The 24,800-nt window shown below is 39.9% G+C and overlaps 1 protein-coding gene across 2 annotated transcripts; it reads left to right on the top strand.

Moving 5' to 3' along the window:
- Window positions 1–1,603: 1,603 nt before the first annotated feature.
- On the top strand, window positions 1,604–20,580 carry WTAP (WT1 associated protein). Of its 2 annotated transcripts, none has more exons than XM_081000049.1 (8): window positions 1,604–1,883; window positions 6,347–6,384; window positions 6,469–6,524; window positions 7,112–7,170; window positions 10,208–10,335; window positions 12,057–12,235; window positions 17,405–17,559; window positions 19,387–20,580. In XM_081000049.1, exons 2-8 carry the CDS (start codon window positions 6,355–6,357, stop codon window positions 19,974–19,976), a joined length of 1,197 nt encoding a protein of 398 aa, XP_080856175.1. In that variant the 5' UTR covers window positions 1,604–1,883; window positions 6,347–6,354; the 3' UTR covers window positions 19,977–20,580. The 2 variants fall into 2 exon arrangements, with proteins under 2 accessions (XP_080856175.1, XP_080856174.1); XM_081000048.1 differs by lacking the exon at window positions 1,604–1,883 and adding an exon at window positions 2,067–2,281.
- Window positions 20,581–24,800: the final 4,220 nt, after the last annotated feature.

Raw genomic sequence — 24,800 nt, 5'->3', positions numbered from 1 at the left:
TCCAACCCTAACTCAGGGCTAGACCAAGACATTTTGCCACCTGAAACAAAAGTACACAATGACATCCCTTACAGCAGCTGTGATAATCATAGATTTATAAGGGACCCTGAGGATTATCTAGTCTAACCCCCTGCAATATAAGAATGTGCAGCTGTCTGTTATGGGAATCAAACCTGCAATCTTGGCATTATGCCTCTTCTTCAATTCTAAATCCCAATTTGATTCCCACCAAATGTTTTTACAGAGATATCTTTGATCACAAGGCAGACAATACCCATGACCCCAGGACTGGCTCTGCTTAACCTGTACAGGACATACCACGAATTAGAAACAAAGAACTTAGAACCAATTTGTTAAGGACGACCATAGCCAGGACCGGTGGTATAGGGTGATCTGGCAGGTAGCATTATTTGGAAAATTGACACGAAAAAAGGAAGATAGCAAGAGGCCAGGGGAAATATAGTAATTTTTATGCAGTCTGGGGTGACTTTACAGATTATACAATGAATGAGGAATATAGCAGAACAGTGCCTATGGCCTACAGCACAGTTTGACTTGCATGAAGCACATACTTTAATTATTATTTTTTCTCCTCCCCTCCTGCTTTTGTATAAACCCTGCAGACCACTGATGCTGATACAATAACTTTTAAGCTGTGGACAAGCATTCAAGTGATGGTGGCTAATATGTATTAATTTGTGTTTGTTATACCCTTTGACAAAGTGCTGTAGGGTATTCATAGATGATTCTCTGTATGTAGTTGGTTTATCTTTGTTTAAAATGTTTTTTAAAGTTTTTTAAAGAAAAAGTGACAACTTTCACCTGTTGTTTTTGTTCCAACACTCAAGTTTTGCCTCTGACCACAAAGACTGTTTCATAGCTGTCAACCTTCCCTTTTTTTGCGAGAAATTCCTTTATTCCAGCGCCGTTTCCCACTGCTATCCCGGATTGTTCGATATCCCGTAGACTGTCCCTGGGACAGGTGAGGCTGCTGGTCCCATATTTTCGAGGCTGCTGATCAATATTTTCAAATCTGAAAGTTGACAGCTATGGACTGTTTAGCTATGGTGGCTAACTTGAGAAGAACCCCTTTAAAAGATATTCTATATCCTGTGCCCGTGAATTCCATAAATTAAATCGCAAATCCTCTGAATAAATTTGTCAGTCCTAAAGTTAATGCCAATCAACTTTACTGGTTCCCTTCCAGTTAACCTCATGGGTACAGCTAAAAAGATACAACTTGTCAAGATCCTGGATGCAAACTTAATTCTGCAATTCCACTGATTTCAGTGGGAGTTACGCGCACTTCGTAACTCTAACCCAATATTACAGCCCCATCGCGTGCACGGTTAGGCGACCCTTCAATGCCACCGATTTCCAAACTCTGCATAGGAACGTACTCGACTGCTCCATTTTCACTCCTTCGAAAAATAAGTCGGTGGACTCAAAAGAAATCCCTGCGTAGGAATTTCACCGCCTCCGCCGCAACTATCTTTCTCTAGCAACATCAAGTCTCCTTCCGCCTCGCTCGGCCTCACTCCTGCAGGTGGTTAAACGGTACGATTCCGAATCCTTCCGCCGACGCTACTACCACCCTGCTTCCTCCCATCATGCTTTGCAACTGCGTAGAGACGCGGGACTGGAGCGGGGCATTCAGTCGTCGCCCCCCGCTAACTTTGGCCGAATACTTACGTCTCACCCCACCCCCCTTCTCCGCGCAAACAGCGGCTTCTTTCCGCAGAGAGAACAGAAAAGCAGATCGAACCAAGGAAGGAGGCGGGGGGGGGAGGCAGTAGTGCCGTGCGAGGGAAGTAGTCCCGGCGCCAGGCAAAGCGCTGCTGCAGGGGCAGTTGCTCGCTCGCTCTCGCTCTCTCGCTGGGCCGGTAAGTGTGAATAAGGCGGCGCGAGGGAGCGCGCGGCCGAGGGAGGGGGAGGAGCCGTGGGTGAGTGGCAGCGGTTGGCTCGGCGCTGCGGGCGGCTCTGCCTTCTCGCTAGGACGAGGCGGGAGGCAAGGAAGGGGCGAGGCGGCGGCTCCTCTCATTTCCCTGTCCGGCGCCATTTTGTAGCGCAGCGAAGCAGCAAATAAAGAGCGGGGCGGGAAGCGAGCGTGGTGGTGCTGGCGCGGCGGCGGCGGCGGCGGTGTTGGCGGCGGCCTTCCCCAAGCAGAGGTGCTGCTGGGCCCGCTTGATTGATGCGACACGAGCCCCGGCGTGGAGGCACCCGCTGCAACCGGGAGACGACGACGACGACGACGACGCCTCGGGGCCGCCACGGGCGGGAGGTGAGTGGCGGCCTCTCTCCGCTTCGTCGCGCGCGGGCTGCATCCGCCCGCCGCAGTCCCCGCTACTACGGCTCCCGGAGAGACCCGAGGCTCGCCGGCCCTGAGCGGGAAGGGGCATCCATCTCACGGGCGGGGCGGGGAGCGCCTTCCCGGACTAACGTAACTCGAAGCGGGGGGGGGGGTTTAAACTCGGCGCCTTTTCCTGCGTTACGGGCACCCGTTACGGGCATTTCTTCATGGCTGTCGTCACCCCCCTCAAAAAAAACCTCCACACACTCCCCCCCCCAGCCTTTTTCAGATAGCTTGTTTGGGGACGGGCATCCTCCGCTCGCCTGTCTTGTTTACTATGGACCGGCCTTCCTAAAGGCACCGTCCTTCGTAGACAGGAGCGTGGATACCCTAGGATTCGAAAAGACTTCTTAGATGATTTCTTAATTACGAGGAGGCCTTTTATCCGTAAGACCTGAAAGGACTTGGCGACACGTTTTTATTTCTACGCCATTTGGATAGAGGGGAAATCGGAAGCCAGCCGTAGATGCAGATAGATGCACACAGAGAGACATTCCCCACGCAGAATATGAAAGGTTATAAAGCTTTAGACTGCACTCCTCCTCTGCATTGGAGACCGCGCCACTGTAATAAATGGGGCTTCGAAGTAAATAAGGATGGGATTGGACTGCAAGTCACATGGATGGGTTATTTAGGCTCGATTTGGCTCGCTAGAAAGTAATGGGTTCCTCAGATTGCAGGCATCACTACTTGGTGCAAGAGAGAAAGCAGGTTTGAATTGCCACTGCTTAAAACAGCGATTTTATAAATAATTTAAAGTCAATAATTAGATTTTTAAAAAACAAAACAAAACCCTGTTTGTTAACTTTTCCAAGCAAATGTAGGTTACACTTGCTTTCTAATCAAAAGTCTGTTTGAAAATATGGGTTTGGCAGTATACTTTGCCAAATTGTAAGGCTAAGGTGCAAACTTGCTCAGTGGTATCAATTTATTGAGAGTTCGGTTGCTCTTTGGGGAACAAAACAAGTACAGTATATGCTGTAACATCTCAAATGTTACAGATGCATTTCCAACGTAGAATTTGTAGACTGACTACTGGAAATATTTCTGTTCAAGCCAGTTTATATCCTTGGAGAACAAGAAACTTTTACACAATGTGTCAGATTCTAAGGAGTACTGGGTGCCCCCTTCCCAAGGTGATTTTCAGGTGCAGCTTACAATGTCTGGATTGATTGTCATAACCAAAAATTTGATATCTGTCATAACTCACCAAGAGTGAGGTTTTCATCTGAGGGCCAATAAATATGTGTTGCCCATAGGTAAAGTGTTTCCTTATGCAACTGTTCTTTGATGTTCACTCATGTAAAAACCACCATGCAAAGTGATCTATTCACATTTAGAGGCACCATACTAATGACAGGTTATAGTTGCTCAGGCTACAGTTCACTGGTATACTAAGTTAAAACGTGAATGAGTTGACTCTAGAAGTAAATGCATTCATTTATACATAATAGGATGTGCATGGAGCACTTACACAGACAAGCACTTTCCTCATAACTGCCACCATATTTGTTTCAGCCTGGATTGCTCTGTTGCTTGGAGATGGATGCTTAGCTTAGATCAGAAGTGGGTCAGAGATGAGAGAATTTCTTCATAATACACTGAAAATAAAATCTAGTTACATGACAGCACAGTTGTTTATTTTCTTAAATACTATGAAAACTGACAAAAGATTTTACATGTGTGACTTGACAGAATCATAAAAGTTAAGATGACATACTTGAGTGTTTCAATTAAATACCTTTATATTTAACTTACATTTTGATGTTGAAACAGTTTAATTTGGTTATTTAACCAAATATAGTTAATAAAATGTATGCAGAACAGCGGAAACAATAATACTTACATGTCCTTGCATTCATGAGGTTGTTTGGGTATGAATATGGGGTTTGTTACTTTTGGAATGGTATCTAGTATGGATCTGATCACGTTCTGAAGGTGGAGTATGTGCACTGAACACTGCAGCTACAATGACTTAAGAGGGATTGATGCTTACTTGCAATAGAACAATTGGAACTTATCGAGGATCACAGGGTGGTGTGCAACTTCACTAAAGCCATTGGCTAATATGAGTTATGGGTATGAGTTCTTTCTATAGCCATCTTGAACACAGATGTGATAATACAAAATCTGAGTTCACAAATCCTGAAAGAACAATTTGTTCTTAAATTGATCAGCTTTACACAATAATATGAAGCCATGAATAAAGACTGGTTTTGTGATTTACCTTTATAGAAGGGATAGAGACCCTTGTGTGTGTGTGGAGATGAAAGTGGCTCTCTAGGCCTCTATTTGGCCATCAGAGCTCTCCCTAGGCCACATCCTGCTTTGCACTCTCCTCAAGTGTTTTTGCCTGTCATGAATGTATTCTTGAATTCTGATAATGCCTGTTGCTTACCTGAATAAAGAACAGGAGGTATGTGAGTGTGTGCAGATGCTAGCCCACTGTACAAAGGTAAAATGTACAATTATTCCTTCTCTCACTTTTGCTTCAGGCCCTGACCACCACTGGCATGTAGCCCTCAGAAGGTTGCCCAGAGATATGGCCCCTTAAGACTTTAAAATAAATACTGTGATGAGTCTAGCTGAGGGAGACTTGGGGATTTAAAAACATATTGATTGCTTTTAGAAGTACCTGCTCTTTGCTAATAATTTAAGGAAAATATTTTATCCTATATGGATTTATCAACATTTTAATCTGGGTGTTGCAAGACTCATTCATGATTGAATAATTCCCAAATAAAGTTGCAAAAGATTTATTGATTGATTATATTTCTATGCTGCTTTTCATTCAAATGAATCCCAGCAGCATACAAACAATACATAAAAATAACATTATAGAACATTACAAATACAGAATAAGTCTTCTAGAATACTTAACAAATCAATGAAACAGTTACAAATCATCAGTAAAACAATTACCATCTATGAAACACTATTAACAAAACAGCTAAAAAAATAAGCTAAGCATCAAGTAAGATAAGTTCAGATTTTAAATTCAGCAGAACATAGTGGTTCCCTGACTGTCTCTGAGGTAGGCATAGTGCCAGTTAATTGCAGGAATACATTCAAAAGTGATGAACCACTATTTAGCTAAAGCTTTTGTACCTACATATATCTGAATTCCCATACCTTTGCATGCCTTTTCCTGGAAAGTTCTTGCCAGAAAAACTTTGGAACAAGGACACGGTATAGCTGGAAACAGAGTGTCAGTGAAGATATGAGACAATAACTAATGACTGGATAATTGGTATCAATATTATTTACAAAGATTTTTGGCAATAGAGACATAACAACATGCATTAGATATGGAAAGCTTATAAATGTCAGAAAAAGTATTTGAATACAAAATAATAGTTGTGTTCATTGGACAAAACTCAGAAACCCAGCAGGGTCATAAGGTAGAGTACACGTTTTAAAAAATTAAAAAGTCATGGATTTCAGTAGGATTTAATTCAGATCATTTTCTCAGACTTTGCAGCAGATATGTATAAGCAGATACCTAGTACTGCTGTAAAAATGTTTAAACCAGTAACTTACATGTAAACCCTTTCTGTGCTGTGAAATGAGCTTTCTGTTAGCTGTAGTTAGTTACACTCAACACAGGAGGTTGGATCCATATTTTTGCTTTCATGGACAGAAAGAATCCAAGATCCAGCAGAGGCTCCTGCTGGAAAAAGCAAGAGACAGTTTCAGCAGAGGAATTCCTGTAGCTGCCATCACCATCTCCCAAGGACCCTCTGACCCAGTTTTTCAGGAGGGATTGGAGAAGTTGGCTCCCCACCTCCTCCAATGGGAGAATCTCTTGGGTGGTGGTCTGCCCAGGGGTAGTCTGGATCTAATACTTAGAGCCCAATTCTTCATAATTCTTGAAAGTACATAATGCTGTGTTCAGTGGACTCACTTCAGTTGCATCATTATTTTCAGGTGACATAAAAATGCTGGCTATGGTAGTAAGAGGACCAAATAATGATAGTGTTTGTTTCTTTTATGCAGAATTCACAATGACTAATGAAGAACCACTTCCGAAGAAGGTAAGCTTGAAAGCTGTAGCATTTGTATTTATTTTTCAATATTGCATGAGGAAATAGTTGAACTTGATTATTTTTGTTCTGCAGGTTCGCCTCAGTGATACAGATTTCAAGGTTCTACCTAGAGAGGAGTTGATCTTAAGGTAAAGTGATAGGCTACCTTCTACTTAAAAACCATGCATCTCTTAACTGTTTCATTTTGTATAACTTCCATTTCCATGGTAACAGGGAACTAAAAAGCAATTTTAAGTTTAATGAGGTAGAAAGATTAACGCTAAACCTTTTCCTAGTGGCTGTGGAGAAAAAGTACATTGTTTATCCAAAGGCAAGTAGCTGGAAATTCTGCACTTAGAATGCAGAAAGGAAAAAAGTCATTTGATATACTTTCAGACTGTATAGAGAATTCCAGAGGAAAGAATGTAAGAGTATGACCAAGAGTCTGCATCTTGGCATTCTTGGGTTTGTAACAGAAATAAACTCTCCATGTCTTTCATATATGAGGCTAGAAACTTGTTTTAAAACTGCAGAAATGAAGGATGGAAAGGTGCTTAGGGTGGTGCTAGATGTGAGATTGTCTATAGCTCATTGTTTTTGGTTGGAAAGAGCTTAAGATATTTAATGAATACCCTATTGTGCGTTTAAGTGTGATCTTGTCTGTACTCCCACTTTGCACCATAAATGCCATAATTTAATAATTTAAGATTCAAAAACAATTTTCCTTCCTCCTTAGGTGGAAGCAATATGAAGCATATGTGCAAGCTCTGGAGGGCAAATATACAGACCTTAACTGTAAGTGGAAACTCAATTGCAAAATAGAAGTGATAATAAAGAAAAGAGTTGTTTTAAGGGGCAGCAGTTGGGTTTTCTGTACAGCTCAGAAAAAGTATCTGAACAGCCCTTTAAGTAAGCTTGGTCAGGCTGATCCACAAACCATTTAGAACTGTAGTTCCCTTCAAAGGTTCGCTTTTATCTATCTACTTAGAGTTCAGACATATTAATGGCATTACCAGTTCAGTCACTCAGGCTTAAGTAACCTATCTCTGATGTACATTGTTCAAATTGGTGTGTCACAGGCCACATTTTAAGTCATTGGTATACAGTGTTTACTAAGCTTAAATGTGGTTTATGTTTTTAAAAAAACCCAACAAAGAAACAAAACCCAGACATAAATAAAATATACACATAACTAGCAGCAGCTGCTGTAAGCTTCCTAATCTATCCTCCTATCCTGCCATCCCTTTTGTACAAAAGTATTCCAGGTAACCCATAGGAGGAGGTGCGAAAGTGGCTGGCTCAAATTAATGTTAAAGGTTTTTGGTGGTCTTTTCAGAAGTTGTTGGTGTGTTAGAAGTCCCTCTACTAAAGTTAAATGAATTCAGCAGATCTATGAGTGGGACTGGTGTTCGGTTTCCCATTGGGTATCTTCGTTAAGCCGACACTTACCGTCTGCAGTAGTTTGGTTAACTGCAGTAAATGGAAACCCTTGCTCAAACTGATACTGTTGTAAGTGCTGTGGGTGCATCTGATAATTAAATACAGTGGTACCTCGCAAGACGAATGCCTCACAAGACAAAAAACTCGCTAGACGAAAGGGTTTTTTGTTTTTTGAGCTGCTTTGCAAGACGATTTTCCCTATGGGCTTGCTTCGCAAGACGGAAACGTCTTGCAAGTTTGTTTCCTTTTTCTTAACACCGTTAATACAGTTGCGACTTGACTTTGAGGAGCAACTCATAGAACGCGGTGTGGTAGCCTTTTTTGAGGTTTTTAAAGACTTTGGTGATTTTTGAAGCTTTTCCAAAACTTTCCCGACACCGTGCTTCGCAAGACGAAAAAAATCGCAAGACGACAAAACTCGCGGAACGAATTAATTTCGTCTTGCGAGGCACCACTGTACTTATTTTTGTTTCAGGAGGCTTAAGCAGGATTTCTGAAATGCTATCATAAAATCACAGTGCTGTGACCTTGCCTATAGCCATCATGTATGTTTTGTGGTCTCCTCTGCAGTCACAGCTAAAGACCAGTTTGAGAACTATGGTTTTAGACCAGCCTTCCCCAGCTGGTGCTGTCCAAAAATTTTGGCTTCCAATCCTATCATTCCTGGTTATTGACTGCTGGTTGCGGTGGAGTAGTTTAAAATATATGGAGGGCACCAGGTTGGGGTATGCTGTTCTTGAAAAACATTAATATAGAATGAATGATAAAGTGTATCATATTTTGTGTATATGCACCTTCTGATCATTTGTGGAATTCTTTAAGCCAATACAATGGGTTCTTGCTGTAAAGTCAGGTATGGGAAACCTGTGGCACTCCAGATATGGTCGTATGTTTCCCATCATAGGGTTGTTGGTTCTGCTGCCTGAGGCTGAGGAGAACTGGGGTCCAACAAAATCTTGGCGAGCCACAGTTTCTCTGTCAGTACCTGCTTAAGCCCATTATACAGATACAGATAAAATTACTTAAGAGGGTTTTTTTTAATCTTTACTTTGCAATCAGATTTGTTTGATTTGTTAACATAAACCCATTCAGTCAGAAAAAATCAGTGTAAAGTGGTATTAAAGTAAGTGTTGTTGAACTCCTCTGCATCCTTGGGATTTGAGTTCAGGTTATTTTAAGCTATTTGAATCTCAAAATTGTCCCTCTGGAAAGAGAAGCTTTCCTTTACATGTCCACCTTGGGATTAATACTGGGAACAACAATTAGGCACCAAAGGATAGTTGTACAGGTTACCATGCGATACCTCTAGAGTGACAAGCAAACTTTTTTCTAAACACACCCAAGAGAGCGCTATCTCAAGTATGAGTTTAATTAACATGAACCTGTTGACTGATCTCAAACAAAATGCAGTTTGTAGAAAAGTTCAGTTCTTTTCTTCCAGTTGGGGTCTTGGGAAACTGCAAGCCGTTATTATTGGTGTGTTTCTACTGGCAGCAGAAAGTTTTTACCAGTTTTAGGACAAAGCTAAATACCAGACTATAGTTCTGTTACCCTCAATGTGCTGTCTCTGTCATCTGTAGATGTTAATAGATCCACAGCATGAATTTTGTTTGTGGGACACTGCAATCACAGTAATGGTCTAATCCCCTTTAAGTGCCTCTAAGTCCTTTAAACATGGCAACTGCTTTTCAGCTTTCTAGTTGTTATGGAGGTTATGTAATCTTCTATGAACTTAATATCCTTGGTTAATAGTTAAAACATGCTATGTTGGTGTCTCATGAATTTAACTACAAAATCTTTTGCCCATATATATATAGAGAGAGAGAGTTATTTTTTAAGATGGTACAATATTTTGTTGCAGGAGTAGGCTAACTTGGGCACCTAAAAAAATAAATCATTGCTTCTCACAAGTAGTCCTTTGAAATAGAAATGAAGGGTGACATTCCGTGAAGTAGTGAAAGGACTTCTGGCTTTGCTTTGGAACTTACCCTCCCTTTTCTCTCCTCATACACTCACAAAATCTGTTAAGGGGGTTCCAGCAACCCTCTGAAGCAAATTTGAGGATGAAGTAGGGGAAGAGGAGAGGGAGGGGGAGTTCCCTTATTATAGACTACTGGTCCTACCTGTTGCTGACAGCTGACAGGAAAAAGGAAGGTAGAAAAAGGGTAGGAATCTCCTAACTGATCTTTGCTGTGTTTGTGCAGCTTTGCTTGCTGTAGAGGAGCTATTCCTTTCCCCGTTAAATTCTTGTATGTGGGTTTAGTTGATTCAGTAGGGGAGCAGAAGCAAACAAATTTGATGGTCAAGTTGTTTTGCTTAGACAAAAATTTGGTTTAAGGTCTTTATAGGCTCCCACTAAAACTTTACTGTTTGCTTTGCCATTCAACAATAGCTAATGATGTAACTGGATTGAGAGAGTCAGAAGAAAAGCTGAAGCAGCAACAGCAAGAATCTGCTCGAAGAGAAAATATCCTAGTGATGCGGCTGGCAACTAAGGAACAAGAGATGCAAGAGTGTACTGTAAGTGAAGCTTTTCAACTTGTTGCAGATGAAGGTGTCTGTGTTGATATATTTATTTTTAGCTTAACATCCTGTATGTGGAATACTATTAACATCCTGTGGTGTTTGCTTCAACTATCCTGTTGCATGAGTGTTTTTTTCAGAGTCTTTTTGGTCACATTCCTGGCAGAATGAAAACTTTAATGAATCATGATGCCTTCATCTTTTTAAGTGACTGAGAACTACCCTAGATTAGTAGCAGACCTAAGCAAAACATAGCTACTTTTAAAATAACAACAATAAAATGCTGTGCACATTTAATTCTGCTGTGATGCATAGGTAGCTGAAACAACTTCTGTGTAGCCAAATTGTGGTGGTGTATGGCGAAGATGACCCAGCTGTTCTGATCTGTATATGTCCTCTCTACTTCCAAAATGAGTTAATGGAGTCCCAAAGGTATTTCAGGAAGCAGGCCCAGTATTCACTATTGTCTTCTGTACCTACAGTAAGAGGAACAGCACTTTTCCTTGTGAATGACTTCCTTCAAGTCATTTGTCGTTTTACTTAATTCACTTAATTTATGTGTACCTGTATAAATGTAGAAGCAGAGCTTGGCTTCCCAGTTTGTGAATAGTTCTAGCAGACAAGACTAGGATATTGGTTGGCTTAGGGAAATATCACTGTGGTTAGGGAGGTATTTCTAGCTATATGCCTATTTATGCTGCAGAATCTCAAACTTATCAGTCCATAGCTTGGGAGTTGATACATTTATGTTCATTACTTTTTGTGCAGTTTACTGCATAAATATTTTCAGATCAGAGATTGGCTAGCAGTTGCTTTGGCCACCTTTTCTGCAAGCTGTATTTCATACTTTTTGCCAGGCTATGTGGTTCTTAGCACTGATGTAGCTCCTTTAAAGCACTTTGAGATGGGGATTCTAGAAGAAGACAAAAGTTACTCTGATTTAGAACTTCCCAACTGATATCACAGTACCAGTGTTCATTGAGTAATAAATATTGGCAGAAGAAAATGTGTTAAGTAGAATTTTCTCTAATGTAGTATTCATTCAAATAACAATGAATTTTGAAGAGATCTGTCCTGCAAGTTCATATTTCCTCTAAGATAGGTTAAAAAAATGGTTTTAAAAGTTCTACCCCCCCAAAAAGGATTAAAGCCACATATTTATTGGCCAGTCAAATGTCTCTTTGATGTTACCTGCCTTTTTACAGAAGTGCATGCAAAGATGAAAACTACTGCCAACGTTAAAGAGAGAACTTGATGTAAGCCTACTAGTTACTACTAGTACAACTTAAAATTGAGTTGAGAACAACTTATAGCTCTGTCTTTTGAGGAGCTTAAAGTGTAAAATTACAAATAAAAGGCATATGTTGATTCATTTATTTTATAAAATTTGTATACCGCTTGATTGTGGTGGGTGATCTGAAGGTGCTATGGGTTAAATTTTGGGAGTAGTTCCTGGAGGTTGATACAGTGATGATTAAAAAAAAAAATCCTAGGTACCTAGTATGCTGGTGGAACAAACACAAAATTGCCCTGTTCTTTGGATCCATTCTAAGCATCCAAATTCCGTGCATTCCTGTCAGTTTCAGTGTTCAGTTGTATTCAAGAAAATGTTAAATTATGAGATCCTTATTGTATGGGGGTATCAGACTGAAATGGGCTAAGTTGGCTCATGAAAGCTTATAAATGCCAATGTAATCATTTCACCCCCTTTTATGCAGAATCAGATCCAGTACCTCAAGCAAGTCCAGCAGCCAAGTGTTGCTCAACTGAGATCAACAATGGTGGACCCAGCCATCAACTTGTTTTTCCTAAAAATGAAAGCTGAACTGGAACAGACTAAAGACAAACTGGAACAAGCCCAAAATGAACTGAGTGCCTGGAAATTTACACCTGATAGGTAAACAAAACATACTCCCCAGTCAAGACTTCCCTGACAGAGAATGCTTTGGTGGGACAACCACGTACTCGTTTCCACACCAAGACTCAGACGTTTTGAGCCAAAAGCCACATTCTTATACTGTCCAGCTTGTAATGCTTAATGTAAAACTTATCAGATGAACCTTGTGTTTCAGCTTTTCCCCCCCTTTGCTTCAGAGGCCTGACAGCGTCGGACTATTCTGAAGAAGTGGCCACCTCAGAAAAAGTGCCCTTTCTAGAACATGTAGACATTTGCGAAGTGGTTCTGTTTGAAGAAAATAGAGGGAGAAGCAGAAGTCTAAAGTCTGTGGCACACTATGTCTACAGACAGTTTGGAGGAGAACCTAGAGATTTTAAATCATGAATTGATCATGTCAAATTCGAGTAAAACATTAAAATGGAATATGCTTCGCTCTTAACCCTAAACCTAGTGACTTAGAGACTGATTAAGTCAGTTTTGCCAATAAGACTGTGGACTTCCTCCTTGTTCACTGAACTGCTGGGTCAAAACTCAATGAGGTGAATTTTGTTTAAATCACATTTGGTAATCGGCTTTGAATAGCTGTGAGAACACGCACACAGTCAGTGTTGATTTTTCCTAGCATTTGGGTTCCATAGGACTTCAGTGAACCTTTTCATGGCTTTGAATAACAAATTGTTCTGTGGATGGCTGGCAATATGTGAACTCCTAAATCTAGTACTGTACGTATAGTTGCAATTTAATTACATCTTCCTAACCTTGTTGAAGCAGTTGTGTACGTCCTGAATCTCAACTAGTATATCTAACCCCAAACTAGTTGTGATTCTTTTACTGCCTTTATCCATGCAGAAGTGCCATTCATTATTTTTATCCTGAGACACTATGTGCAGGCTATACAAGGTGCTGCAGTAGTAGTTACTTTCAGAGTTTGTTTGGGGCATTTTGCATTCCACTGTATACCTAGTTTTTGTACTGCAGCCTTCTATAAAATGTGCCTTGAAATAGTTGTACTGCATAGTTCAGGGGACACTGCTGTTCGTACTACTGTATGGGAAGCTTTCATGTAGTATGAATATAAATATGTAGAACAGGCTGCTACTTGATTTTGTCCTGTTCTCTGGAAGAGAGATGATGTTGAAGCAAATTGCATGCATCCCACTGGTTGGCATCAGTTCAGAAGAGTTGATACTTTTTGATGCCTCGTCATGTCCCAAGTGATTTCCAGGAATGGTAGTCTGGGACAGTTTAGCGTGCATTCTTGAGGTCACAGTGGAAAGACTGCCGAATATAATTGAACCATAATAGTCAATATATAATAACAGAAAGAAAATTAAGGACTGTTTCATAGTAGGTAAAATATAAGAACAAATATTTTAATGTTCCACTTCCAGCATTCCCAATACAGTATTGGTTGAGTTAAATAAAAGATACTTCTATGAAGTACTTTTTAGCTCTGCTTTAGATAATTATTGCAGCATATGAAATGTGGTAGTATATGAACCTTTGTCCATTATTGAGTCTACATCGAAAGAAAACCTTGAAGCAAAAACAAATTGCATCTTTCAAACATCTTGGGGTGATGCTATGGAAAATCTTTTAAAGGTCTAGCATCAAAACAGAGGTAAGACCAACAGAGAAAACAGCAAAAACTGTCTTAATATGTTGCAACTGACTTTGTAAAACTTGTTAAATGTATAATCAAAAATCATTTCTCATAGGTATGTTTTAATTGTGGGATGTCATACAGATTATTTGTGAACTTCAGCTTAATCAATTCATGTGTGGTTAGAGGATGGTGACTTCAAATGTTTTTGGGTTCTCAAGGTGACATGAACCTAAGTATGAACTTACTTTGTTTTCATTTCAATAGACATCTGGAAAAACTAATTTTTGCTTGATTTTTAGAAAAACAGGTCTTTGATATATACATATTTCCACTTACTGTGAAATCACATCCCTTTAAACATTTAAGTTTTATTTGATATGCCTTACAATTGACTTTGCTACACATTTTAAAGGTCTAAGGGGTGGGATCTTAATTTATCCCTTTCAAGAAATATTTTCATCATTTGTCTTCCATGTGTTTTGCCAAAATTTATTTTTGACTTGATAACTTGAAAGTACTAGTTCACTCTTCTACAGATTAATGTGGTTCTGAAGGGTCAAAGGAACAGTTCTTGTATTTGCACATCACTTTTTGTGGATCATTGTCTGTGCTCAAGAGCTGACTGTTTCAACAGTGTTTTAAGTATTGTATTGCATTGTCCTTGTTCATAGGATTCCAGATACAGTAGGGGAAATCACTGAATGCTATATTTTAACTGTCACTGATACCACACATAGTATCCAATAGTGATGCTAATTATGGGGGTGGCATCATTGAGGCTTCCTAGTTAACAGGAAAATGCTTTAAAATTATAACTTTACCAGAATATTTGATTTGTTAAATAGGTGGTAGTTTTCACTGCAGCAGCATCCTGCAATTCTGTTAGCTTGTTACTGTTGTTGCCATTCTCACCCATTTATAATCTCTTTCTTGACAGAAATAGTTTCTTGATTTTTTATATGAGACAGTAGTTTGGTGAACATGAAAACATAAGCAACAACTTAAATTCCTATGTAGGTTCTTAAAGAGATTATGTTGTGCTGGAGGTGGACATGAAGAATGCATCATGGATATTCTGAAATGACTGAAATTCTTGAAGGCACAGGCCAAGATCCAAAGAACCATCCTTCAAAGAGTTTGAGGGTTTTGACTTTTTTTTCTTGAACCAAAGCCTCATATAATGCAAGGGATGATTTTGAAACCGAGAAGAGTTTCAGAAATTAATGAGGGCTGTTATTAAAGAAAATTTTAAAAAATCAGGACCTGTTCAATCCCCTCATGTATACTTAAAGCAGCTCTTTGGATCCTGGCCATCAGCTTTGTGTGATAACCAAGGGTCACTTCATGCAAATTGTTTTCTGTATTGATCATTGTTTCCATGTAGAAAAAGTAGGTATATGCCATAACATGTGATGCATACTGATATGTACTTCAGCACATGCACACTTAGTGTGCGTGATTAGCAGTGGGTTCCATGTATTCAGAACACATGCACATGTCACATGGTGTAAGGTTAGTTTTCCTATGTGGAACAGGTTTATGTAGGAAAATGCCTTGTGTGAAGTACCCTTCTATGTCTTGAATTATAGCAGAGAACACTTGCAAACGTTGAACTTTTATTTAGCCACAATTGCAGTATGAACAGGCAAAAAAGCTGAGAATTGGTTGGTGAAACAGTTACATATCTGCTTACAGTTTTTGGCTAGGTGCACACAGGATTTGCAAGGAATACATATTAAGGAAAATGAAATGCTAACGTTAACTTGCTGGGATTATAGTAGATCCATATATAGGTAAGCTTCAAGAATGTGTGTCCCAGTGGGGAAAAATAGGTAATGTAAGTGACAGGAACCTTTCTAGAGAACAACATATTTTAAAAGGATAATAAATTGTGCAGACACAGGTTCTAAATTTTGCTCTAATACTGTTTTTGCATCATATGTCACATTTTCATAGCTTGCCTTGCTCATGAAACTATTAACTGCAATTTTTAAGCCCCCATGATTTTATTTCATACAAATTTTGAAGCTGTATTTGTTTCCTTTAGTTTTGGAATCTTCCTTGCATTACTAAGGTCTATAATATCTTAGGTAGAAGTTTTCCCCCAGCCCTTCTATCAGAATGGGCTCTTCTGCATGCAAAGCATCTTCATATCACTGAGCAGTATATCCTTTTGCTATATGCTATCACATAATGTCTGAAACTGCAGTGTTTCATGTAAAATAGAGCTGCATGTTTTAGTTAGACAAAACATGGAAATGCCTTTTAGTATATGTTGAGTGGTTTTCCTGAACTGAAACAAGATTGCATAAATCCTGGACATGTAAACAAAAGTGTATATATAGCATATTATTTGTGCATTTTTGTGTGAAGTCACACAGAAAGAAAGCAACTAGCTGTCACAGTTCTATAAATTAGATCATGCGCATTAATCAGTTATATGCTAAAATATGTAAGACAGTGGCATGATCTAGCTGCTTCTGTTTGTGGAAAGTATATTTTAACTTATTTTGCTAAACACCCTGCAGTGTGCTGCTTAACTCCTGCAGATCACTTACACATAGTGGCCACAGTTCTGTGGACTCGTGGCTATGGTGCTGCTCTGGCAGAGTAGCCTACACACTACGATGACTTACCAGAAATGGTAGGACTGCATTGCAATGTGTTGCATTGCTCATCACAGGAGCAGCATACGTAGCACAACACTGAAAGGGGATTAAAATAAATTTCTTGATGAGCCCCTTCTGAATCATATCTCAGTCCTTTGGATTGGATCCAAGCCCATTTAAATGGGACAGGTTGGGTATTATTAAGTCCCATTGATTTTACTCGATCTCTAAGCATGACTAAAACCTCCCCCCCCCCCTTTATTGGTACTCTGCGGTTGTGTCATTTTTCCCTAAGGTTTTGGATTCTTTTCTGCTCATTTGCATTCTTGGTATGGCAAGTTTGCCTTTTGTAAAGCATTATTATGCAACATAATGTTAGTCATTCAATTTTGCATATAGCCACGACTAGAGCCTCCAGTATATTGGTAAAATGAGATTGTTCATTGCTTGCAAGCCAGATCATTGACTATACTGGGTTCTAGCCAGTGCTAGTCCTGCTCAAAGTAGATCCATTGAAATTAATGGCCATGATTAACTTAAACCCTTTAATTTCAGTGGGTCTACTCTGATTAGGACTTAGTTGGATGCAACCCATTATGTCCAACACTGCTTTACTTCTCCCACCTTCCCTTCCTTAGAGGCACAACTAAGTTCATTTTCTTTTGAAAATTGCTTCATGCTGTAGTTGGAGTATAAGAACAACAAAAGTCATTTGATCATTTAAAATGTTCAACTGTAGAACTTGCCTTTCAGTTTCTCGGAACAGGGCCAGAAGATCAGCAGACGATGATGGATCAGCCTCTGGTATCTATAGGGAGACTTTGTACAATGACAACTGGCAGTAAGATACTGTAGCGTGACACATACAGGAATACCACTTCAGTAACTACTTTTAAAAAGGGAGATGAGAGAATATTGTCTTCATTTTGTGATAGATGGCTCTTTCCTTTACAGCCAAACAGGCAAAAAGTTAATGGCGAAGTGTCGAATGCTTATCCAGGAGAATCAAGAGCTTGGAAGGCAGCTGTCCCAAGGACGTATTGCACAACTTGAGGCAGAGTTGGCTTTACAGAAGAAATATAGTGAGGAGCTTAAAAGCAGTCAGGATGGTAAGGGTTTTTTTATAAAGAAAATAGAAAAAATGCCTTTTATCTGTAGGCTTCACCAGTTAATGTTGTGATGTGGGTATTATGTTTCCACTGTGGAGTATGTTTAAACATTATGAATAAAGGGATAATTTCAAGCTCATTTAATCAAATTCCATGGAAGCACAAAAAATTAAACATAAATCTAGATTTTCATGAAGGTAAATGTAGTGTGACATGTAAAATAACAGATTGACTAGAATATGAAGGAATTCCACTAGGAAATAGTCATGTGTGACTACTTGCATATGTGTGTGTTTGATACTTTGCCCTCCAAGGGTGCTGTGGACTTTATTCTAAAACAGAAGCCTTCTTTGCTACACAGCAGAAGACTAATTTGAAATTGAGGAAAGTACAACAGCATTATGTGATAAAACATGGTGGTCTGCTTTTCATAGTAAAGCAACCCAAGCCCCTTTGGGTGGCAGACAGGCACATGGGTACCTAAAGTAGTTATCAGGATCACAGAGCTTGCTTTGTAAATTTTGCTTTGGCCCAGTTCTGACCAGCACATTTCCAGAAGAAGTTCATACAAAGTTAAAATTTGTATCTCATTTATTGTTATGAATTTTACCTTCAGTTGTAGATAGATGTATTGAGTTAGAGACATGGGCATGCTTTGGTATAATGCTAGCACTTTGTATCACAACTAGCGGAAACTTTTGCTGTAGGGATTACACAGATTTAACCCTTCATTGGAAATAGTTTTGGGGGCAAGTAGGATTGTAGGCACCAGAGAAATTAAATTGTACTTGACTGGGTATTGAAATTTTCTAATAGTAGAAAATACCGAAAAAATCATGATTGTATGTTTGTGGAATGAAGTTGTTATTGTTAATGTTTGCCTGTGTTGGCATACTTGTTAGTATCATTCTATCAGGCTGGTGATGAACAGCAAACTTCCAAAGAGAATGTTGATATTACATTTATTCATATTGCCAAATATGTATGAACCATAGCTGTCAACTTTTCCCTTTCTTGCAAGGAATCCTATTCGGAATAAGGGAATTGCCTTTTAAAAAAGGGAAAAGTTGACAGCTATGGTATGAACACTGTGAGTGAAGTTTTTTAAATGTACAGTTAGTGATTATATACTACATAGGTTTTTATATGAGGGATCATGGTACAGAAACATTACTGGTGCAAAAACAGAACATTATTTGCCATGGAACCCCAGTTTTCCCCACTTCCAAAGATAGCATAGAAGATCATGCAAATTAATATATATAAATGTGGTGATGTATGCTAAGAGTAAATGTTTTAAGGCAAAATGCCCAGAAGTTATAAGGAAGACGCATGTAACCATGCAGGTTGGGACTGCCATCCCTTAACCTTGGAGCATTTGCAGATATCTTAACAAATCAATAGCTGTAACAGTTTTTCCCCCTTGAAGAATCTTTGCCTGATAATGCATTTGGGCCCTGGTGCAAAATTCTTTGCATTTGGATTTGCAGGAACTTGCTGCTTCATTTATAATCATTTTGGTAGGCATTTTGAGATTAAAACAAGCATTCTATGAAATGTCTTCTGCTCTGTATTTTTCTCTGGTTCTTTTTCTTTGTATATGCCCATGAGTGTGTGCTACCCATTGGGTTGTGCTGTCCTAGCATGGGATGTGGAAGTTATTTTTTTGGAGCTCTGTATTGGCTATGTAGATTAGGAAAAATATGTACACAAAGCCGTCAACATATGAATATGTTATTAACTAAGTTGAGGTGGCTTGAGACAGTTTTAGGATACATAAATGAGCTATTTTAAGTGTATGCTCCAAATGTGTTTTTCTTCATGTAGAACTGAATGATTTCATCATCCAACTTGATGAGGAAGTAGAAGGTATGCAGAGTACCATTCTAGTCCTACAGCAACAATTGAAGGAGACTCGCCAGCAGTTGGTTCAGTATCAGCAGCAGCAGCAGCAGTCACAAACCTCAGCCCCAGGTAGCAGCCGGACTCCAACTTCAGAAACTGCAGACCAGGGAGAAGCCATGAGCAAAGACTGCAGTCGTATGGCAAATGGACCAAGCAATGGCAGCTCGTCTCATCAGAGGACAGCTGGGCCTGGTTTTTATAGAGAGGGCAGTGGAACAGAGGATGACTTTCCACCCTCACCAAGCAATGGTAATAAGCTTTCCAACCACTCTGAAGATAGAACTGGCAGAGGATCTGGTAGCTATATAAATCAACTCAGTACTGGGTACGAAAGTGTAGACTCTCCCACTGGTAGTGAGAATTCTCTAACTCACCATTCAAATGACACAGACTCCAATCACGATTCTCAAGAGGAGAAAACAGTCAGTGTGAAAGGTAACAGAACTGCGGGGTCTCGTCATGTTCAGAATGGTTTGGACTCAAATGTCAATGTACAGGGTTCAGTTTTGTAACCTTTTTTCTGCAACATTTTTATATAGTGTCGTTTAAATTGGGAGAAGAAACTGTCCAGAACTGTTCAGATTAGTGCATATATGTCACAATTCTGCCTTTGTGGGTTTTTTGCTTCGATACCTCTGCCACTTCTGAAATTTTAACAATTACATTGAATGTTGCTAAAAGGATGTTTGTGTAGGCTCAAGATATTTTTGAGTTAATGTGAAGTTGAAACGAATTTTATTTCCAGGTATAACACAATGATGTCTGTACAAATCTGTGTATATCTAGAACTTGTGCTGCGTAAGGGCATTCTTTACTCATACTGTTATAACACTCAAATTGTCATAATAGTTGTGAGGTAATGACTGCCAAGTTTGCCCAGTACAGTAGTTTTATAACTAAAATGAACTTGGTGAAGGAGTCCTGTAGTAGTCTGTGTTCCAGTTTTGCCACCATGCATCTGTGCGTTCTCTTTAGGTGACCGAATGTTTAAGAATTTTGTGTGCATAGTTACTCGGTTTAAGAACTGTTGTATCCTGTTAATGCATATTGCTCTGTGACTCCAATATTATCTTAACTGTACTGACCAAACCTAAATAAAGATTTTTAATAATGTAATTTATTTAGTCCTTCTGTGTTTGTCTTGTGCAGACTTGTTGGGCTTTTCTTTACTTCAGTTTATATAGAACCCTTCATTATAATATGCAGTCTTCATTGTAATAGGTAAAAGCATGTACTTGAAAGTCATTTAAGCTTTATGGTGCTCTTATCAGTATACAGTATGTGGCCCCTTTCTCATAGTGAATGTACAGCTCTTGCCACTGAAACTTTTTTTTAAAAATGCAAGTGGTACATTTTGCTGTGGTCATGTAGTATTGACAAAAAACATAGTTTCCTCAGGAATGTTCTTAAATGAAATGACTGAAAATTTTCCATAGTGGAAATCCATAGGTGTGCTTATCATGGGATACGGAGGACATCTAAGCACACATTTTCTGTGGGAGAATTGGAATTCTGAATTGCTGGTTTAAACATCAACCATTCTCTTTAAGTGCATTTAACTAGAATGGATATGTCAAACACTGTCATGGTACAATTTTTGCCATGTTTTGTGAAAATGATTGGGAGAGGTAGGATTTTGTTTCCAAGGTGCCTCACATCTACATGTCAAACTCCTTTATGGTTCAGTGTGACACAGTACCAAAGCAAAAACTCTGAAACCCTAGTGCAATCTTCCATACATTGGCATGCAATTGCATATGGCTTTTCCAGACCTCGTTCATGATTTGTGTGTTGCAGAAGCATTTAACTTAAACCCTTCCAAAATCCACCTTCAGGGATGACACTGGGTTATGAAAAAGAAAACACCCTATCCACTTAGTGCACACCATTTATTATCTCCATACATGTTAATTCCACCCACCCCATGGCCTTTTTGCTAAGCTAAAAAGCTCCAAATGAAACTTTCCTTCCTATGTTGCTTCAATCCTCTTATTTCATTTGCCAATTAATGTATATTTTACAACCCTACAGTAAGCTTTTTGAAATGGAGTGATGAAAAGTACACAGTATTCAAAGTGTGGTTGCACAATAGGTTTGTATACAGTCAGTGATACTTGGCAATGGTTATTTCAGTCAATTTGGTAACTACCAACAGTAACCCCTAGAGTGCCTGGCATTCAGAACTTTTGAGGAAGCAGTATCTTGAATTTCATCTCAAGTTTAAATCTTTTGTATTATTTTAGTAGTAGGCTAGCTCCTCTAAACTAAAAAAATTGTCCAGTAGCACCTTAGAGACCAACTAAGTTTGTTCTTGGTACAGTCATATCTTGGGTTGAAGTTGCTTCAGGTTGAGCGTTTTCGGGTTGCGCTCGAGGCGACCTGGAAGTAACAACGCATTACTTCTGGGTTTTGCCGCTCGCGCATGCGCAGACGGTCAAAATGACATCATGCACAGAACCGGCAAATCGCAACGCGCAGACGCAGGTTGCGTTTGGCTCCGGAACGGATCCCGTTCGTATCCAGAGGTACCACTGTATAAGCTTTTGTCTGCATGCACACTTCTTCAGATCTGCACACTTCTTTCGTCTGCATGCAGACGAAAGCTTATACCAAGAACAAACTTACTGTATTTTTTGCTCTATAAGACTCACTTTTACCCTCCTAAAAAGTAAGGGGAAATGTGTGTTCGTCTTATGGAGCGAATGCAGGCTGAGCAGCTATCCCAGAAGCCAGAACAGCAAGAGGGATTGCTGCTTTCACTGCGCAGCAATCCCTCTTGCTGTTCTGGCTTCTGAGATTCAGAATATTTTTTTTCTTGTTTTCCTCCTCCAAAAGCTAGGTGCATCTTGTGGTCTGGTGCGTCTTATAGAGTGAAAAATATGGTAGTTGGTCTTAAGATGCTACTGGACTTTTTAAATATATATTTCCTCTAAACTAGCTAGTTCTTTTGTAATAGGAGTCCAGAATCATTAAGGTGGAACCAGCCTCTTCAGTATGAATCTGACTGACTACTTAGGATCACTTGTGTGATCAGAAATGGATATTCTTTCTCCAGTTTCTCACCATATATTCTAAGGAAGGGGGTTGGCTTTTCCTGGCTATAAATATGTGAAGCATCCCCTCAGTTCATTTTTCTCCGTGGAGCCATCCAACCAGATACAATGTAAAGCTTTGCCCTTTCTCAAAGTCTCTTCCCTGCAAGGCACTCTGCACGTGCTCTTGAAATCAAAGCCTCCTCAAGCAAGTACAACCTAACTAGCTAATGTAGTTTTGACTGTTTGAAAGTGTGATTTGTTGACCAATCTTTTACTTACCCCACCCCGTTCTAAATACATTGACAACTTCATTAGTATAAAAAGGTATCTAGACAGCCTAGTTTCTCCCCATCCCCCCCAAGGTAGGATTGGGCTGTCGGCCTATGCAGATTCTTTTCTGAGAAACTATTAAAGGGGGTCTGCCAGTAGGGAAACCGACCCCCCCCCCCGGTCCTGATAAGCCACAGTCCCATTGCCTGCCTGGCTTCTGGTATATTTTAAAAAATGCTTATTGTTGGACTTAAGTCTTTAAAGGGAGGTGCCGCTCATATCTCTCTTCTGCATCCCCCATTGTCTGCTTCCATTTCTTTATCAAAGCTCTGTGTTCTCAGTTGGGCAACACTTTTATTTTCTGAAGGAAGCCGCCTTCTAAAAGCTTCTTGACTTGGTTAACCATGCTGACATCCTCTTGGCCTTGGTGGTGCCTTTCTGATCTGTGCTATACCAGCTAGGCTTAGTGTGCTTTTGAACAGCTCCCAAGCTGCCTGGAGAGATTTGACCTTCTTGTGACTTTCAGCTTCCTTTTTACCAATCTTTGTGGAAAGTTTCCTCTTGAAATCAAATGGGATTGCATTGGACTTTCTTGGCAGTTGTCCATTTTCATACGTAGAAATTGAGAGCACTGGTCAGTTTCCAAATGATTTAAGAACATACCTTGCACCAGGTCTTGCGTGACACTTTAAGTCCAGAGTCACTTCCCCTGTTTGGTTCCATGACCAACTGTTCTAGGTCACAGTCCTTAGGGTATCTAGAATCTACCTCATTGTTGTGACCAGAACAACATACTAGATTTATGTAAGAGTTGTTGCCCATTAGCACACTGCCAACGTTGGGTGCCTGCTTGATTTTACACTCCACCATAATCACCCAAGACAATTTGGTCAGGATGGCAATAATACTTGATATTCTCACCTAAAGTGATTTTGTGAGGGGAGTCTGCCTTGTCTGAGATTTATAATTTGTTGTGACCCTATGGTCACCTTGACATACAGTGACACCATTCAGTATGCTCTTCTTTGCTAAATTTGTATTCAGATAACCGTATCCCACTGGTTCGTCTCCTATCCTTCCTGTTTCTGTTATGCACATTGCACACTATGTTCTAATTTACCATTCTATACTCTCAACTCCACCATCTTGGCTTCTCATATTGGCATACCTGTAGAAGGCATCTGTCTGGCACATGCATTTTCCCCTGTGGCTCTTCAGCTATTATGTTCTACAATCTGCCTTGTTTTGCCCTGTCAGTGCATGGGCTATCAAGTAGATTTTAACACTCATTAATTCCAAAGTGTGTGGTCTCTTGCTATCTTTCTCCCCAGAGGTCAGTGTAAAAGCTCTAAGGTATCAGGGTGAAATAAATTGGGTTCCTCCAAATTATTTTTCTGGAGGTTATTCTCTTTTCCTTGGATAGTATTTCCCAAAGAACTCTAGAGTGACTCACTAGGATTCCCCCCCCCCCCCCAAAATCTTGAGGTGGTAAGTTCTATTTGGATGCATGGGTGTAGCCAGGATTTTTGTTAGGGGGGGCAGAGCCTCAGCTATATATTTTATTGATTTTTATTGATGAGGCAGCTGCCCCTCCCTGCTGCCCTTGGCTAGGTCCATGTATGGATGTTCCCACCAGTCCTTTTTCTGGAGGATAAAGGACCCTCTCTCAGTCTATATCTTGTAGTTGGGACACCTGCCTACTATTTAAAATAGATCAGTAATCCTGTTTGTCATTCTGCATTAGTACATTTAGTTCAAATTCTGGATTTAAAAAAACAGCCATTAATAAGTTAAAAAGGTAAACAATTGCACTTTCTGACAGCCAGCGATGAAGAATTGACTGCAACAAGTGTTAGAGGAGTTTTTCATGGAGTGTACTTATGTAGTTTGTATTCTTCTAAGCGGTATTATTAGCCGCTGGGTGCTGTGCATGGAGTAGGAGCCCCTAAAAAGGGGGGGGGGGGTATCAGCTATTTGACAAGAGACTGTGGAGATATGTCAATCGTGAGCAGACCACCTCTCAGCGGCCCA

The sequence above is a fragment of the Podarcis pityusensis genome, assembly GCF_964106645.2.
Source record: "Podarcis pityusensis genome assembly, chromosome: 3".
In the NCBI taxonomy this organism is placed as follows: Eukaryota; Metazoa; Chordata; class Lepidosauria; order Squamata; family Lacertidae; genus Podarcis; species Podarcis pityusensis.
The sequence above is the reverse complement of the archived record's forward strand: the minus strand, read 5'-3'. Positions and strand labels throughout refer to the sequence as shown.

Bases quoted from the DNA above. Each gene is read 5' to 3' on its own strand.
- WTAP (XM_081000049.1), top strand. From the start codon at position 6,355: ATGACTAATGAAGAACCACTTCCGAAGAAG. The intron at 10,336-12,056 runs GTAAGTGAAGCT...CCTTTTATGCAG, and splicing joins AAGAGATGCAAGAGTGTACT to AATCAGATCCAGTACCTCAA. The intron at 12,236-17,404 runs GTAAACAAAACA...TTTCCTTTACAG, and splicing joins TGGAAATTTACACCTGATAG to CCAAACAGGCAAAAAGTTAA.